The sequence below is a fragment of the Leucopleurus acutus genome (assembly GCF_964270905.1).
Source record: "Leucopleurus acutus genome assembly, chromosome: 10".
Taxonomy (NCBI): Eukaryota; Metazoa; Chordata; class Mammalia; order Artiodactyla; family Delphinidae; genus Leucopleurus; species Leucopleurus acutus.
This window is the reverse complement of record NC_139153.1, coordinates 77,756,026-77,771,683: the sequence shown is the minus strand read 5'-3', so window position 1 is coordinate 77,771,683 and position 15,658 is coordinate 77,756,026. Positions and strand designations below refer to the sequence as shown.

Genomic DNA, 15,658 nt, shown 5'->3' with positions numbered 1-15,658 from the left:
CTTGAATACTTTTTTGACAGAAAGGAGATGAAATGAAAATTAATTGTGCCTATTCTGCTTTTCTGAGATGACAAGGGCATCAGATTTAAAATCCCTGAAGGCAAACAAACTAACCTGACAGGTCCTAAAGAAAGTACTCCAAGCTCCTACCTGCCAAGGGGAACTAAGCAGTCTGAGAAACCTCTTCAAAGACTGTCAAACATGGTGTACCTTAGGCCTCTTAAACTTAGGATGAATCTTATCACAAGCTGTGGGTGTCTGTGTGTATGTGTGTGTGTGTGTGTGTGTGTGTCATTACTAAGGAATTTAAATTTACTGATCCATTAAATGGTGGGAAAAGCTAGAAATAAAACTTTTGTTTTAAGAATGCAGAAAAAAGTCCATAAAAACCACTGGTTTGGGTTCTATAAGATTTCTTGTGTTGTATGCCTTCTGGTGCTTTTTATTAAATAAAGCCCTAAAGCCTGGTTAGGATGAAAGTGAACCAAACAATAACGATAATACTAATAATCGCTCACTTTGAGCATTTATTATATGCCAAGCACTAATCTAAATATCTTTCATCTAACTTAATCCTAGGAAAAACCCTATAAGATTGATATTATTTATTATCCCTATTTAACAAATAAGGACCCAGAGGCACAGAGAGGTGAAACACTTGCCCAGTGTCACAGTTAGTAAGAGGTGAAGTGGTTGTGAACCCAAGTAGCTTAAGTCCTGAGTTGGCTCCATAGGGAAGGCAACAGAATGCCGCTACCGTTTTTGGTCAACTTTAAAGAGGCTTTTCTTGTCTCTATTCAAAGCTCTATCACATGGGGCATATGTTGACTCACAACAACCAAACTTATTGAGTCAGGTCTGAAATTTGTCTGCCAAGAAGTTTAACCTCACACTGGAGCCAGGCAGCGTTGTTGGATGAAAAGATCATTCATTTCATGGAGTCTGTATTACCTTTTCTACCTACCAAGCAGTTTTGAGCACAGATGAGCTCAGGTGCTGAATTCCTCTCTCAAGTGAGGATCACACTGAGAACTGCTAGTGGTAAATCTCAAGCCCACAGGCCTGGCCAGACTCAGGGACATCAAGGTGATCTTAGTAGTTCTCATAACTGACTGAGTCAGAAAACCTAGGCTGCCCTCACTCATCTTTTGACTCCCTAGAAGTAAGTCCTAAAGGCATCCCCAAACTTTTAGGAGGGAGATGATCATATTCTTACCTACTTAGTAAGCATATGCAGTAACTAGCTTCGTGACCTACATAAGCCACATGGCTTCTAGGCCTAGGTTGGCTCAACTGTAAAATAGGGACATATCTTACCTATCTTGTCTGCCAAGAGGCAAGAGGTGGATCAGATGCTATTTGAGGGCCTGTCAAGCTCTAAACTGAAAATAAGAGGCAAAGGAGGAAGAGTAAGGGAGGGGGCCCTCCCCTGTTCAATAGTTTACTCCTCAAAAGCCAGAGTCCCATTTGTTTTGTTAATTCCTGCAGTAACCAGATAACACCTTCAGTTCATCAGTTCATCTCTAGAGGGGGTGCTTTGCTCCTAACACACCTCCAAACCAGGCCCCACTACTAGAGTTAATAAAGATGGTGTTTAATAAAAAATAAACAAAATAAAAATGAGTTGTTTCAATAGCATCAGAAGAAATTTTTTTTCCAACAGTATCAGGAGAGATTTTTTTTCAATCCAGTCTCGACTACAAATCTTATTAGTAAGAAACTTCGAATAAGAATAAGATATACAGTCATTTTATGGCAAACTATATATTTCTATCTACCTTTGGAGCAGAAGATTTATCTGCAGTGTTTCAAACATTAAGATAACTAAAAATTTCATATTAATAGCATTTTTACTGAACTAAATTAAATACTTGGGGTAAAGCCCTTTGAAATAGCATTTCACCTTCAAAATTCAGTCTTCTGTTTCCTCCCCTTCTTTTCTTAGCTCCTCTCTTTTGTTCCTAACACTTAAAGGTAATAAAAACATTTTAAAAAAAGAAAGAAAGAAAGAAAAAGATGTGCACACCAGAAGACAGTAACAAAAAACGATTTTGTTTTACATTTTATTTTCACACTTTTTACTTTCTTTTTCAGTTTCAAAACAAGCCTCTCTCCCCATATATTCCCACCCCCACCCTTCTGCAGAGAGCAGACTTCAAACTTCACTTCTGCTTTCAGGTCTTAAGGAGAAGGGGAGGGCGGGGAGGCAGAAAAGTGACCGAGAGTTATCTCAAAATAAAAATTAACAACAGATTTTCTTATTTCAAAATTCCCACGTTCTGCCAATTTGAAAATAACCTTTCCTCCCCTCTTCTAAGGTCCCCAGACCGTCAGCGTATTTAAGCCACAGTATAAAGGAGGTATCATGTTGCTTACAGTTCTTCAGTCTGCACTGGGTGCCGTGCGCCTCCCTGAAGCCTCTTAAAAGGTTCTTGCTGTCGGTTAATTTCTGGCTGGAGTTTCCGGAAGAGCATTTTCTTTTCTTAAGGATGAGCGCTCCTTCACTAACTCCTGAACGTTCCTCGGGCTCCTCTTCCCCACTGAATCTCCTCGGGGAGTGAGGTCCTGAGGGACCGTGAAACTCTCCCTCCGCGGCGTGGACACAGGGGTCTCTCTCTCTCTCTGTGCCGAGGGCTCGGGATTCTCCAAGGGTCCCGGCGCCCCGCAACCGGTCTCACTCCGTGTTCGCGGTGAAAGTGACCGCGGTCATGGAGCGCTCCTCGGTCAGCGTGGTCATGCAGCCCCTCGCCCACGCGACCTGCAGGACTTCTTGTGTCACCTCATAATCCACGACCCGGACGAGGAGGGGTTTGGGTGGGTCCCCCGGAGCTCGGGAGGGAGCGTCTACACGGCTGCCAGAAATTCGCTTTTCCCTTGGAAAGAGAGGCGAAGGGCAGTCGGGTTCCCGGTCCTGTCCTCCCGCTTTGAAAAGGTCCTCCTCATCGGCCACTTCTTCCTGTACGGAGTCCCCCTGGGTCCCCAACCACCTCTCCGGGTGCAGAAGAAAGAGCACTTTCTCTCGGACCCAGGAGTCACAGTCCACATTCTCTCCGGGGCTGTGCTCGTGGGCGCCGCACCGGCTGCTGCTAGCCCCCGCTACCGAGGGGTTCGGCGCGCCCAGGGCCAGGGGAGCCCCGCGCCCCGCCTCGCGCACAAACGTCCGGGCGCACCGCCCGCTGTGGGGCGAGGCCGCGAGATTCGGAGCCCCGCGCGGACCCGGGGCCCCCATCCCGAGAGGAGGGCCATTCATCCGGTGGATCTTCCGCCGGTTCTCGCAGAGAACGCCAGCGGAGCTCTGGAAAGCGCAGGACTGCCGGTCGGCCGTGGGCGTGGCCTCCGAGCACCCCGCCTCCCGGGCCTGGGACTGTCCCCGCCCCCTCCTGTCCGCGCCTCCCTCCCTTTCTCGCGGCTTTCGGGCTTTTCAAAGGCGAAAAGCCTCACTTCCCCCGCAACCCCACGATCGCTCCTCCTCTTCTTACCTGCGATCCTAGACCTGCGGCCGTGATCTCATTTCTGAGTCTTTCCCCTCTCTCTTCTCAGTTCTATCCTAGTTTCCAGCCCACCACCGTTTGTCTCTAAACAACAGGAGACACCCTTGCACCGCACACACACCCGCACTGCCCCACGAAATGCCCAACACAGTGTATGTCTTCTTTCCAAGGACTCTCCTTGGAGTGAAGGAACATGGAAGTTAAAAAAAAAAAAAAAGTCTGATTTAATCAAGTTCTTCTTATAAAAGTTTCCGTGTCCACTCCGAATCCACCCTCACCATCCTACCAAGATTATCGAATGTAGATCAAAAGCATCTGATTGGGAAAGTTGAGCCCTTTGAGAAAACGCCTTTGTATTGTTTGTTGTTCTTCGTAGGAATGCGGGAATGTCACACCGGTCTTCATTTTGGTTTTGGTCATGCTCGTCCAAAGGGGCATAAGTGCCTTTGAGCAAACGAAAATAAACAAAACCAAACCGCTATAAGAACTTAAGGATTTAGAATTTTGTGTTCGTTTTTAAAATTTCCCCTTTCACTACTCCCCTACCTCCCTCACCCCCACCCCTACACACACACACACACACACACACAACCTGTTTAACCCCAGAAGTTAAAAATACATAAATATGGATCTCTGCGTAGGCTTTCAGAATCTCTCGTTGCCAGGCCCTCTGACACACTTAACTTTGCCTGAGGGTAATGCGGAAAGCTAGCTAACAGAAAAAAGGAAGCTTAGTTTGTGATTTCCAGTTTGTCCTTGGTTACAGGTCCCTGCTTTATTAGAAAGTGTTCACTTTTCCTGTCTGATTTAGAAAAAAATGACTGCAATGGTGCAAGTTTCTGCCCGTACTTTGAAGGACCAAGTAGTATGGTGAAAGATATTTTGGAAAGAGAGGACCTTCTGATGTCTGCTGACTGGATGCCTGACCTTGGGCCAGTTACTGCTAAATTACAATTAACTAAATTTTTCGAGTGTATTAGGCAAGAATTGCTCTAAGCATTCGATATATTTAAACTCATTTATTCTTTTCTTTAAAATAAATTTCTTTTTGGCTGCATTGGTTCTTCATTGCTGCGCACAAGCTTTCTTTAGCTGTGGTGAGTGGGAACTACTCTTTGTTGCGGTGCGTGGGCTTCTCATTGCGGTGGCTTCTCTTGCTGCAGAGCACGGGCTCTAGGCGCGTGGGCTTCAGTAGTTGTGGCTCTCGGGCTCTAGAGCGCAGGCTCAGTAGTTGTGGCACACGGGCTTAGTTGCTCCGAGGCATGTGGGATCTTCCCCGACCGGGGCTCAAACCTGTGTCCCCTGCATTGGCAGGCGGATTCTTAACTACCCACGCCACCAGGGAAGCCCAAACTCATTTATTCTTCACAGCAAACTAACGAAGTAGCTCTATAGTCTCCTTGAGAACTCTGAAGCACAGGGAGGTTAAGATCAAATACCAATAAACAGTGGAGCCAGGAGTCTCACAAGTTTAAATGTTTGGTCCTATTTTAAATGACTTCATGTTCTTTTCTGTTCACTTACTTAACCAGGAATCACTGAGTGTGTGCTAAATGTCAGCTACTGTTCTAGGTGATGGAGGAAAGAAGCTGAATTGCTTGTCCTGTTGGAATTTTCATTCTTTACATCAGTTACATACATCAAATTCTCTGTTCAAACGTAGGAGATAATAAGTTAACTTTAGCGCACAAGAAAATCAACTGCAGGCTAATGCCCTACCCTACTCTCAAAGATTCTGCTCTTATAGGTTTCGGGGAGGGCTCAGAATGTGGATTTTTAGCAAGACCCTCAGCAATTTTGATGCTAGTGGTTCATAGACAACATTATAAGAAACATTACCAACGATAATACTCTAGACCATAGATAAACTCTAGGCCTTTTTTTGCTGCTTTCATGGGACAATAAGAACACTGTGTTTTCCTTCCTTGCAGGAATATTGGGAGAATTCCAATGAAGGTGCCTGTATTCTGAGGGAAGTGTAATGTAAACCACAAAATTTATTGCTTTCAAATTTTCATGCCAATGGGGATTGGGTGAGGGATTAGAGTGGGCATGGGGAATGGGGAAAACCTATTTGCTGAGGAGTGAGCCTGATTCACCCACCATAAAGCACCTGAATTTCTAGATGTCAAGAAGTTGTGTATTAATGCATAAAAGAATGTTAAGAGGAAACGCCAAATAAATTAAACTTCAAAGAGATAAAGTCTAAAAAGAACATAAACAAAGAAATAGGCAGCTTGCCTTCAGGATAGTGGTGTCTGCTATGCTTTAATATCTCAGTGCATAAAAGCCTGATAAAGGGTGCTGATAAAGTGAACCCATTTACTTCCCTCTGAATTGCCTACTACCAACTCTAATTTAAGGAAAAGAGGCTTTGTCATAAGGATATTAGGAGATTTGTTAGGAGATATTGACAGAGTTGTTGGGAAAGTGGGAATACCAGACTTTAAAACAGGTAGAAATCAAAGCTGTTGCCGAGGGAATAAGGAGTTGGTACAACAGGAACAGATTTCTCCGCTGGATGGAATGCACTCTGACTCTCACACTTGTCCCTGTGGCATTTACCCAGGAGTCAAATTCCACTCAGAAGTATCCATCTGGCTCAGTCTATGCAACCTGCTTACCCCTTCACAATACAGGACAGTAAAAGAAAAGGTACAGTCAAAGAAGCCTTTGGGGGATCCCCTTGGCTTCTGTAATGGAAAAGCAAACAGCTGGACTTCCCCCACCTAATAAAACTGTATGGTAGGGAAAGGTAACATTCCAAAAAAGTAGTCAGGGTGTTGTTAAGAATTTTTTTTTAAATTGCACTAATGTCTATCACACTATTATAAACAGAGTGTGGATATGGGAGTGACAGATAGGGTATTCTGGATAAGGCAACATTATGAGCAATGGTGCAATGGTGAATATGGAGGCACGTGTAGAGAATAGTTTTGTCCTTGACATTTCTCTTCTCTCACGTCTAAAACACTTTCCATGATTTTATCCATCCCGTGGCTTCAACTGCAACCTGTACTCTGATGATTCTCCAATTTATATCTCTATTATAGACCATGATGCTTATTTCCAGACTTGTGGTAGATTGTATTATTGTTTCAAATTATTTATTTCCTCATCCTGAAAGAAGATCATACTTCCTGGCTTGTGTACCACATGACTTGCAATGCTCCTATTCCCATACACTTCTCTACCCCACTGATGTTGACTTTGGCCATGTGACTTGCTTCAGCTTAAACAGGTGTGACGTTGGATGCATCTGAGCAAAAAGGAAGAGTCATTGCAAGGTTGGCCTTGGGCAGGCTCCAATCAGAGCTGCCATCTTTGCTGTGATCTGGGAATGAAGACAGTACATGGGACAGAGCTAACTGGAATCCAGCAAAGTTACAGCAGCTGATACATATTCTAAGCAAGAAACAAACTTTTGTTACAGTAAAACAATGAAATTTGAGGGTTGCTTCCTACCACAGGCTAACCTAGTGAAAAATGTTTCTGTTCAATTTTCTATTGGACACCTCTTTTGAATGTCACTTGAGAACTAAAATGTTGCCTGCCATATCAGTAAACAAAGGATGTTGGAGCCATTAAGCCATTACATTACAGCTGCCCAGACTGTGGGCCCTGAAGGAACTCAGGATGGAGGCAAAGGGGCTGCCCACTCCAAGCCCATCTAGCCGTCAGCCCTGGCAGTCACCCTCGACGGTGCACCTAAGGAAACTCAGGATGAGAAAGCATAGGATAACTGCCCCAGATAGCTAATTGGCCCCAGATAGCTGGGGTGCATAGCACAGGGATGATTTCAGTGAGCCCAGACTCCTGCATCTTCCCAAACATAGAGAAGCGCTAAACTTAACTTGAGATACCCGATTTTCTTTTATTAACAATAATCTTTTGATATTTCAACTACCTGGTTTTGTTGCAAAAACTCCCCCCTCCCACCCCCACCCCCCGCCCTCTTCGGAGCAGTCTCTCTTGAGATGCTGTCTCCCAGGCTTGAAGTCCTAAGAATGTCTCCCAAATAAAACATAACTCTCAACTTTTATGTTGTGCTTTTTTTTTTTCAGTCAACACACTAGAAACCTAAAATATCTAAAACTGAACTCATTATTTATTCTCTTAAATCAGTCCCCTCTTTCAAGTGTTCCTTATCCCAAGGATTAGCTTGACTAGCAATTCTATTGTCTTCCCTTTCCCTCAGTGGCTAGACCCACCCCACATATCTAATATTTAACCGAGTGCTGATGTGTATGTATTTCCTCTCTGCCCCTACCTCTCCAATTCCCATAGCTACAAAAATAAACTCAGACCCTTAGGCATGACATAAAATATCTTCATAATCTTACCCCAGCCTATCACTGTTTATAGTTTAATGAATAAATGAAAAAAGAAACAAACAAGCCACCTAAATGAACACAAAGTGCAAGTCTGAGACTAGGGTGAGGTTATTGTGTATAAATAAAATCCAGACTGATTATGGATAGACCTTGAAAACTACGAGCCTTTTAGAAGAGATTCTAATCATATTTCCTTTGACAACTAAGGTTCTCGGGACCTGAACAACTCAGACTGTGCAAAGAAAATCTACACTGGACTGAGTCAGGTGACTCTGATGGGCCGTGTTATCTTGGGCAAGTCTCCCAATGCCTCCAAATCTATGTTGTCATCTGCAAGGTATAAATAGTACCTGTCCCGTGTGCTTCCCAGGGTTTTCGTGGAGGTCAAATGAAACAATTCTGGTAACACTTTGAAACTATGAAGCTTGCAAAATATTTTAAATTTACTTTTTTTTTTTTTTTTTCGGTACGCGGGCCTCTCACTGTTGTGGCCTCTCCCGTTGTGAAGCACAGGCTCTGGACGCGCAGGCTCAGCAGCCATGGCTCAGGGGCCCAGCCGCTCCGCGGCATGTGGGATCTTCCCGGACCGGGGCACGAACCCGTGTCCTCTGCATCGGCAGGCGGACTCTCAACCATTGTGCCACCAGGGAAGCCCTAAATTTACTTTTTTTAAGTTCATTATTGTTTTTTAGAACTGGGAACCCAAACCACAGTTTTTAATGAAATCCTTAGGGAAAGATGCAGAAGTCAGTGACTGGAGCTAGACAATAAGTACCAGACCCATAATCTTAGAACAGAGGAGCTTAGAACAGAGGAGCTAATGTTATTAGTTATAAATTGGAGAAAAAAGAGGAAGAGAGGGAATGTGGCAGTTCTGGGGATATCAAGCAGCTTAGCCCAGTGGTCTGAGATAAAATGAAAACTGAGGCAAATTTTTTAAAAAGGAGTCTTTGTTTTAAATTTTGTATTACCAAAGGGTGTGTTCCTGGGAGAAGAAGAAAGAGGCTTAGTTTACCTAACATGTGGCCCTGAGACTAACGTGGTATATATGTATGATATTTTTTGAATGAAACATTTAAGCACATTGCCTTTTCACTCCACAGAGAGTTGGCGACCCTTAAAAGATGTCGGCCAGGTACTTTGAAAGGACAAAGAATGCTAGGTGTGCCAGTTAGCTGCAAGATGTAGCACTCTGAATAGTAGCTGCATAAAGGGGATTTTTAAACTATAATTCATTGTCAGCTGCCTGCATTATCCAACATTTTAAAGTATATTCATCATCCTCCTCTCCTGTCAGAGATTAGGATTTAAGACCAGGCTCTCTCATTGACTATGAATAAACAACTTATTAAACAGGAAATTTTGTCATTAGTAATTGAGTTGGCATTTTATGATAATAAAGAACGAATGTTCTTTACCCTACACTCATCTTCAGCATAAACAAAATTTGACTTGTTCAACAGTAGCCCGTAGTACTATTCCAGAGGTAATTCAATCTTTGACTCAATATGGGTGAATTAATACTTATGAAATACTTCATATAAAATAATCACTCAGGTTAGTAAAATAAAGGTCATGATCTTAATATACCCAATCTTGATTAGTTTATAATAAAATATTTTTAATGGGGCAAGGCCATTTTTCTTCCCATTACGTTATTTTATTAACCAATGTGCATGTGATCAGATATGGCGTATAACAGCTGTAGAAATCCTCAGTGATATTTTACATCTAGAGAGATTTCATTTGCCAAATATCTAGCTGTTATAATTTGTTATGTTTTATCAACAAGAAAAGAGTGGCTGGAAAATACTGAGTCTCTCATTTAGCAAGTCTGCAAACGAGTTGACCTGGAATGTCTAGGAACTCAAAGAAACTGTTAGTAATAATCCCTTGTTACCTCTTATTCATACTTCATAATTCATCCCTCCAGGGCAAGGCTTGGACAGAATGTTGTAGTAGATTAAACTGATCATTTAGTAACCCCACTGCTTATCTCTACGCCCCCTTCTTTCTCAACTCTTTTACTGAGGACAATCTTATGTTATTTTCAAAGCCATAAATTCATTAAGAAAGGCATGGAATTTAGCCCTCCTTCAGTTTAATACTCCTGATAGGTACCCTTTCCTCCTTTCCTCTGACCATGCTTTGTGTCTCTTTTACCTCTTCTCTGCACTTTCTCCTCCTTTTTTTTTTTTCTGGTCTTTTATGCAGTTCCTTCCTTCCTTTCTATTGTGATATAGTGCAGAATTTGAGAGCGTGAGTGATGGAGCCAAACTCCCTGGATTTAATATCTACCTTTGCCATATATTAGCTGAACGACTTTAGGCGTCCTACTTAACCTTTTTCTTACCTTAGTTTACCCATCTGAAAACTGGGGGTAAGAATAGTACCAATCCCATAGGGTGGTTGTTGGGAACAAATGATTTAATATGTGTAAAGCCTCTAGAACAGTGCCTGCCACATAGTAGATGCCATTTCCTCTAGAATAAATGAAGGCAGGGATTTTTAAAACTTTTGTTCACCGCAATGTAACTATCACTGTTGTATCTCCAGTACCTAGACCAGTGCCTGATACCATTGTTGAAATAATTAATTTTCTATTTCTACTGTGCTTATTTTTCAGTGTTTTTCTTTGGAGCTCTGCTTCTTCTTTCTTTCCTCCTTTAAGACCTCTCTGTTTCTACTTCTGCATTCTTTGCCTCTCAGGTTTCCATCATCTATTGCTCACCTAAATTGTCTCCTATGTCTCTGGGTCTAAGGTTTTTGAGCAGAGTCAAACATCACAAATTCAACATTTATCAGTAATTATTAGTCATGGAGTTTCCAATGAAAAGAGAAAGAAGAACTCTTGAGTCAAGGAAAACTGAGAATAAAATAATACTTTAAATACAATATTTTACATTAAATTTGTGGTGACCTGTGTTTGTCATTTATACATAGGTTAAGCTGCCTGTAAAAATCTGCCACTTTCTACCATTAGTTTTATTTTGATTCAAACGTAAAAGTAGTTAAAAGAAGAGTGTAATAAACAGCTGTTGTTCACCTGGATTCACTGATATTTTATCATATTTGATCCCTCTCTGTCTTTACACACACACACACTATATAGACATTACTAGGAATTATTTGAAATTAAGTTACAGATATCATACTTTACTGCTAAATACTTCAGCATGCATCTTAACAAAATAAATGCCACATTACCAATATCGTACTTAAGAAAATTTACATTAATTTGATAGCATCATTTAATGTATCATAATAAATTTTTCCCAATGGTCTACAAAATGTGTGTTTTAGAGTTTGTTCCTCTGATCCAGAATTCAATAAAGGTTCATGAGTCGCAGGTGATTAAGTTTCTTAGTCTCCTAAAATCTAGAATGAAGCACTCACATCTTTTCTTCCCACCCCTGATATTAACTTTTTTGAAGAGTTCAGGCCAATTATCTGATAGAATGTTCCATCCACAATTTGGATTATTCTGATTCTTCCCTTATGATTAGATTCAGGTTACGCAGTCTTGGCCAGAAATCTATGTGGTGATATATTGCACTTCTCACTGCATTGTATCAGAAGGCACACAATGTTGGGTTCTTCCACTGCGGCTCATGCTAAGTTTGACCACTTGGTAAAGATGGTGACCACCGGTCATCTCCGTTATACAGGTCCATTTTACCCTTTACAATTTGTAAGTAGTAATAATATTAAATAAATTTTATTTAATATTATTTAATAATAATCCTTGCTTGAGTTAATTCTTAAATTGGAGATTGCAAAATGTCAACTTTCTAATTTGCCATTCCTTCTACATTCCTTAGTAGGTATTCTTCTGTAAAGAAGATTTTTTGTTTGCCAGACCACCTCATTTTCATATCATTGTGGATTCAAGGATTTTTTAAAAAAATTCAGGTGTTATAATCCACTACATTATTGTTATTTTCGATGCTGTTATATATGGTATCAAATTTGCCAAGTAGGAAGTTCGTTGTACCAGTTCTGTTTTCTTTTGACATGACCAATTTTTTTTTTTTTAAATTGAACCCGGGTCCTTGGCAGTGAAAGCGTGGAGTCCTAAGCACTGGACCGCCAGGGAATTCCCAACATGACCACATTTAGTCTCGAGAATTTCCTTACTTTCTTGCCCAAGGTGTTCTTTCCTTTTCTTCTTTCCTTTTCCTGTTCTTCAGCCTTTTCTCCAAGAGTTCTATTTTCCCTGAAAGGTATTTATGAAGATCTGACTATCAGGGATGATCATTGAGTGTTGTTACTTGTAGCCCTTTTCAGTCAACAGAGCCAAAAAATAGATGTTATTTTTAATCCCAGGTTCCTACATTGTTCAAAAGTCAAAACAATATAAAAGGGATATATATTCGGGGAAGTCTTATTCCCATCCCTAACTCCACTACTTATAGGTCACTTAAAAAATAGTTTCTCGTTTAATCTTCCTGTGTTTCTGTTTGCAAAAGAAAAGTTAGCAGAGATCTATTTGATATACACTAATTTTCTCATTCTTTCTTACATACTCTTGTACATGTAGCTTTTTTTTTCCACTTAAAAACGTATCATGGAAATTACCTCAAATTACATCACAGAGAACTTCCTTGTTGCTATAAGTGCTTCACTGTGTAGATGTGTCGTAATTCATTCACCTGGACTTTGAAGGATGGAAATTTAGGTTGTTTCTAAAAGTTTGATATTACAAATAATATTGGAGTGAATAACCCAGTGCAAACATTGGTTTTATATTTGTGGAGGAATCCTCAGGGTAAACTTCTGGAAGTTGAATTGCTTGTATAAATGCATATGTATTTTATTAGATGGTACTGAATTCCCCCACTGGAGTTGGAACTTTCCTACTCCCACTACCGTATATGAGTATGCCTATTTTCTACAGCTTCAAACTTGGGTTCTCAATATTTTTTAAAAGTATTGCATGACAGTTTAATCACACTTTTTTTTTGAGTGAAGTTAAACATCTTTTCATATGTTTAAGGGTCATTTTATTTGTTTTTCTGTGAACTAACCATGTCTCTTGCCCATTTTTCTATTGGATTTGAGTAAATTTTTTTTCTCCTCTCAGTGTTAAGGGTTCTTTATATTTTATGGAAAATAGTTCTCTATTTGTGATATAAATTGCAAATAGTTTCTCCTAGTGTGTAATTTATATTTTGACGCCAGATCTTTTGCCACTGAGAAATCACACACATGCACACATACATATGTATTTTATTTATCAAACTTAATTTATTACTTCTGAATTTGGAAAACCTTTCCTTATACCCACATTATAAAGGAACCAACCAATGTTTTCTTCTAGTATTTGTATGACTTCTTTTCTTTTTAAAGGCTTTATTTATTTATTTATATCTTGGATCAATTTGGAGTTTATTCTTGTATAGGTATGAAATATGAGTTTAATTTAATTTTACTTTTTTTCAGATTGCTATCCATTTGTCTCACTGCCGCTTATTTAAAATTCCATCTTTACCCCAGCGACTTGAGATGCCACTTTGATCTTATTTTAAACTTTCCTGTGTACTTGTTATTTCTGGACCTTTTTTTCCCCTTTGTTCTGCACAATCATGTACCATTACTACACTTTATATAGGTTTTATAGTATGTTTTAATGTTTGTGCGGTTAATCTCCCCTTTTAACCTATTTTCTTTTCCTGAAATTTGTATTGTTAATTTTGCATATTTATTTTCCATGTTCTTAGTCTCAGGAATCTGATGAAAGGAAATAGTCAAAAATGCAGCAGAGGGCTTCCCTGGTGGCGCAGTGGTTGAGGGTCCGCCTGCCGATGCAGGGGACGCGGGTTCGTGCCCCGGTCCGGGAGGATCCCACGTGCCGCGGAGCGGCTGGGCCCGTGAGCCATGGCTGCTGAGCCTGCGCGTCCGGAGCCAGTGCTCCACAACTGGGGAGGCCACAACAGTGAGAGGCCCGCATACAGCCCAAAAAAAAAAAAAAAAAAAAAAAAAAATGCAGCAGAGAGACTTCCCTCGTGGTCCAGTGGTTAGAACTCGGCACTTTCAGTGCTGGGGCCTGGGTTCAATCCTTGGTCCAGGAACTAAGATACCATAGCTGTACAGCGCAGCCAAAAAAAAAAAAGCAAAAATTCTAATGGGACAACTAGAAATATATCAAGTGCTCTCTTTGGGAAATAATCTAGAACTAAAATCTTACATCTCGTGTTCACTGCAGTAACTGCATGGTACTAACTAAAGTCTGACAGTCTTACTGGATTATAAGCAATGTCTTTTAACAGTGTTTAAAACCTAGACTATATTTTGCCTTGGAAACACATAGATCTGTTAGAGGGAGAGAAAGCCACACATCAATTAGGAAGAAGAATACCCAGATGTTAGCTATTTTTATTTGTAACTTTTAAAATCACAAGAGCCAGAATAAGGGGGAGTGAACAAAAGTTCACTCAAGAAAATAAAGTTCACTCAAGAAGTGAACACGGACTTCCCTGGTGGTCCAGTGGTAAACAATCTGCCTTACAATGCAGGGGACTTAGGTTTGATCCCTGGTCAGGGAACTACGATCCCACATGCCATGGGGCAACTAAGCCCCGTGCCCCTCAGCGAGAGCCCACGTGCCTGCGAACTACAGAGTCCACGCACCACAACTAGAGAGAGAAAACCCACACTCCTCAACAAAGATCCCTTGTGCCTCAACGAAGACCTGACGCAGCCAAATAAATAAATAAAAATAATAAATAAATAATTTAAAAAAGAAGTGAACAAAATTGGAACAGGGCTGGAACACACATGCCACCAGCACTGCTGAGGTTGGAGGGGGTAAAGAAAAGGGGAGAGGCTGGGAGTGGCTTCTTTCTCTCTTTCAGCTCATTGCTCAGGTACAGTAAGATCAGAAAAAGCAAAGGGCTGTCGGCAACTGGGTTTTAATAGCTGGAGCCAAGATTTCTATCAGAGATTGAGAAATATGGGTGAATAGAAACTTGGGGAAAGAGAATTAGGCTGTTAATGTTACCTATACTGACACAACAATCCCTCCATCTGCATTTTTTTTCTTTTTTTACTAGTTTTATTTTCCCCAACTAAAATAATTTTAATGCTAACGTCCCAGGTTAGAAGGGAGAAATCACCTTTGTTGTAGGTGCTGTGCTATTCCATCGGCTGTGTTTTACTTTCAGTTTTATTTTTTCTCTGCTCCTAGTGTTTACTGAGATTAGGGAAAATGGATATAAAACTTTAGGTATTATCACAGACAACTTAAAGAAATTTCATTTAGAGTTCTTTCATGTTTTTTTCGCAAAATTCAAATCACCAAACAAAAATTCGTCATGAAAAATGCAAAATTAGTAGAAACAAAACTTGTGTTATTAAATGAGATTCTATTCTAGAGGATGTCTAAATGTCCTCCGAAACTGCCCTGCCTTGTCCTGCTCCCAAAGTTTGAGCAGACTGAAATCTCCATTCTTCCTCTGTATTTCCCCTCAGTGAGTCTTAGGCAGAGTGAACATTCATGCTCACTAAATACGCAGACAATTGCAAAACCCAGTCCGCATCCACCCAGAGCCAAGTACACATCTCTGCAGAGTTGAGCATGTTGCCTGTACTGAGTCCTCAGAGAGTTCCTAGCTGCCTGAGAGGCCAATTAGCATAATAATTCAAAGTACAGGCTTCAGAATCTGACAAACTCAGGCTCTGATCACGACTTAAAATCTGCATAACCTTTGATGAGTCATAACCCACCCCCCAGCCAGAATTCCCACAATAAGATAAATCACACACACACACACACACACACATACACAAAAGTATATATAAAATTTGGCACAATTATCAGCATGTAGTTAAATG

General features: G+C 40.9%; 1 protein-coding gene across 1 annotated transcript; it reads right to left on the bottom strand.

The window, feature by feature from the left end:
* Positions 1-1,984: 1,984 nt before the first annotated feature.
* Positions 1,985-3,262, bottom strand: LOC309967079 (uncharacterized protein C6orf141). The gene has a single exon (XM_082847560.1). It carries the CDS (start codon positions 3,248-3,250, stop codon positions 2,675-2,677), a length of 576 nt encoding a protein of 191 aa, XP_082703686.1. The 5' UTR covers positions 3,251-3,262; the 3' UTR covers positions 1,985-2,674.
* Positions 3,263-15,658: the final 12,396 nt, after the last annotated feature.

Bases quoted from the DNA above. Each gene is read 5' to 3' on its own strand.
- LOC309967079 (XM_082847560.1), bottom strand. From the start codon at position 3,250: ATGAATGGCCCTCCTCTCGGGATGGGGGCCCCGGGTCCGCGCGGGGCT.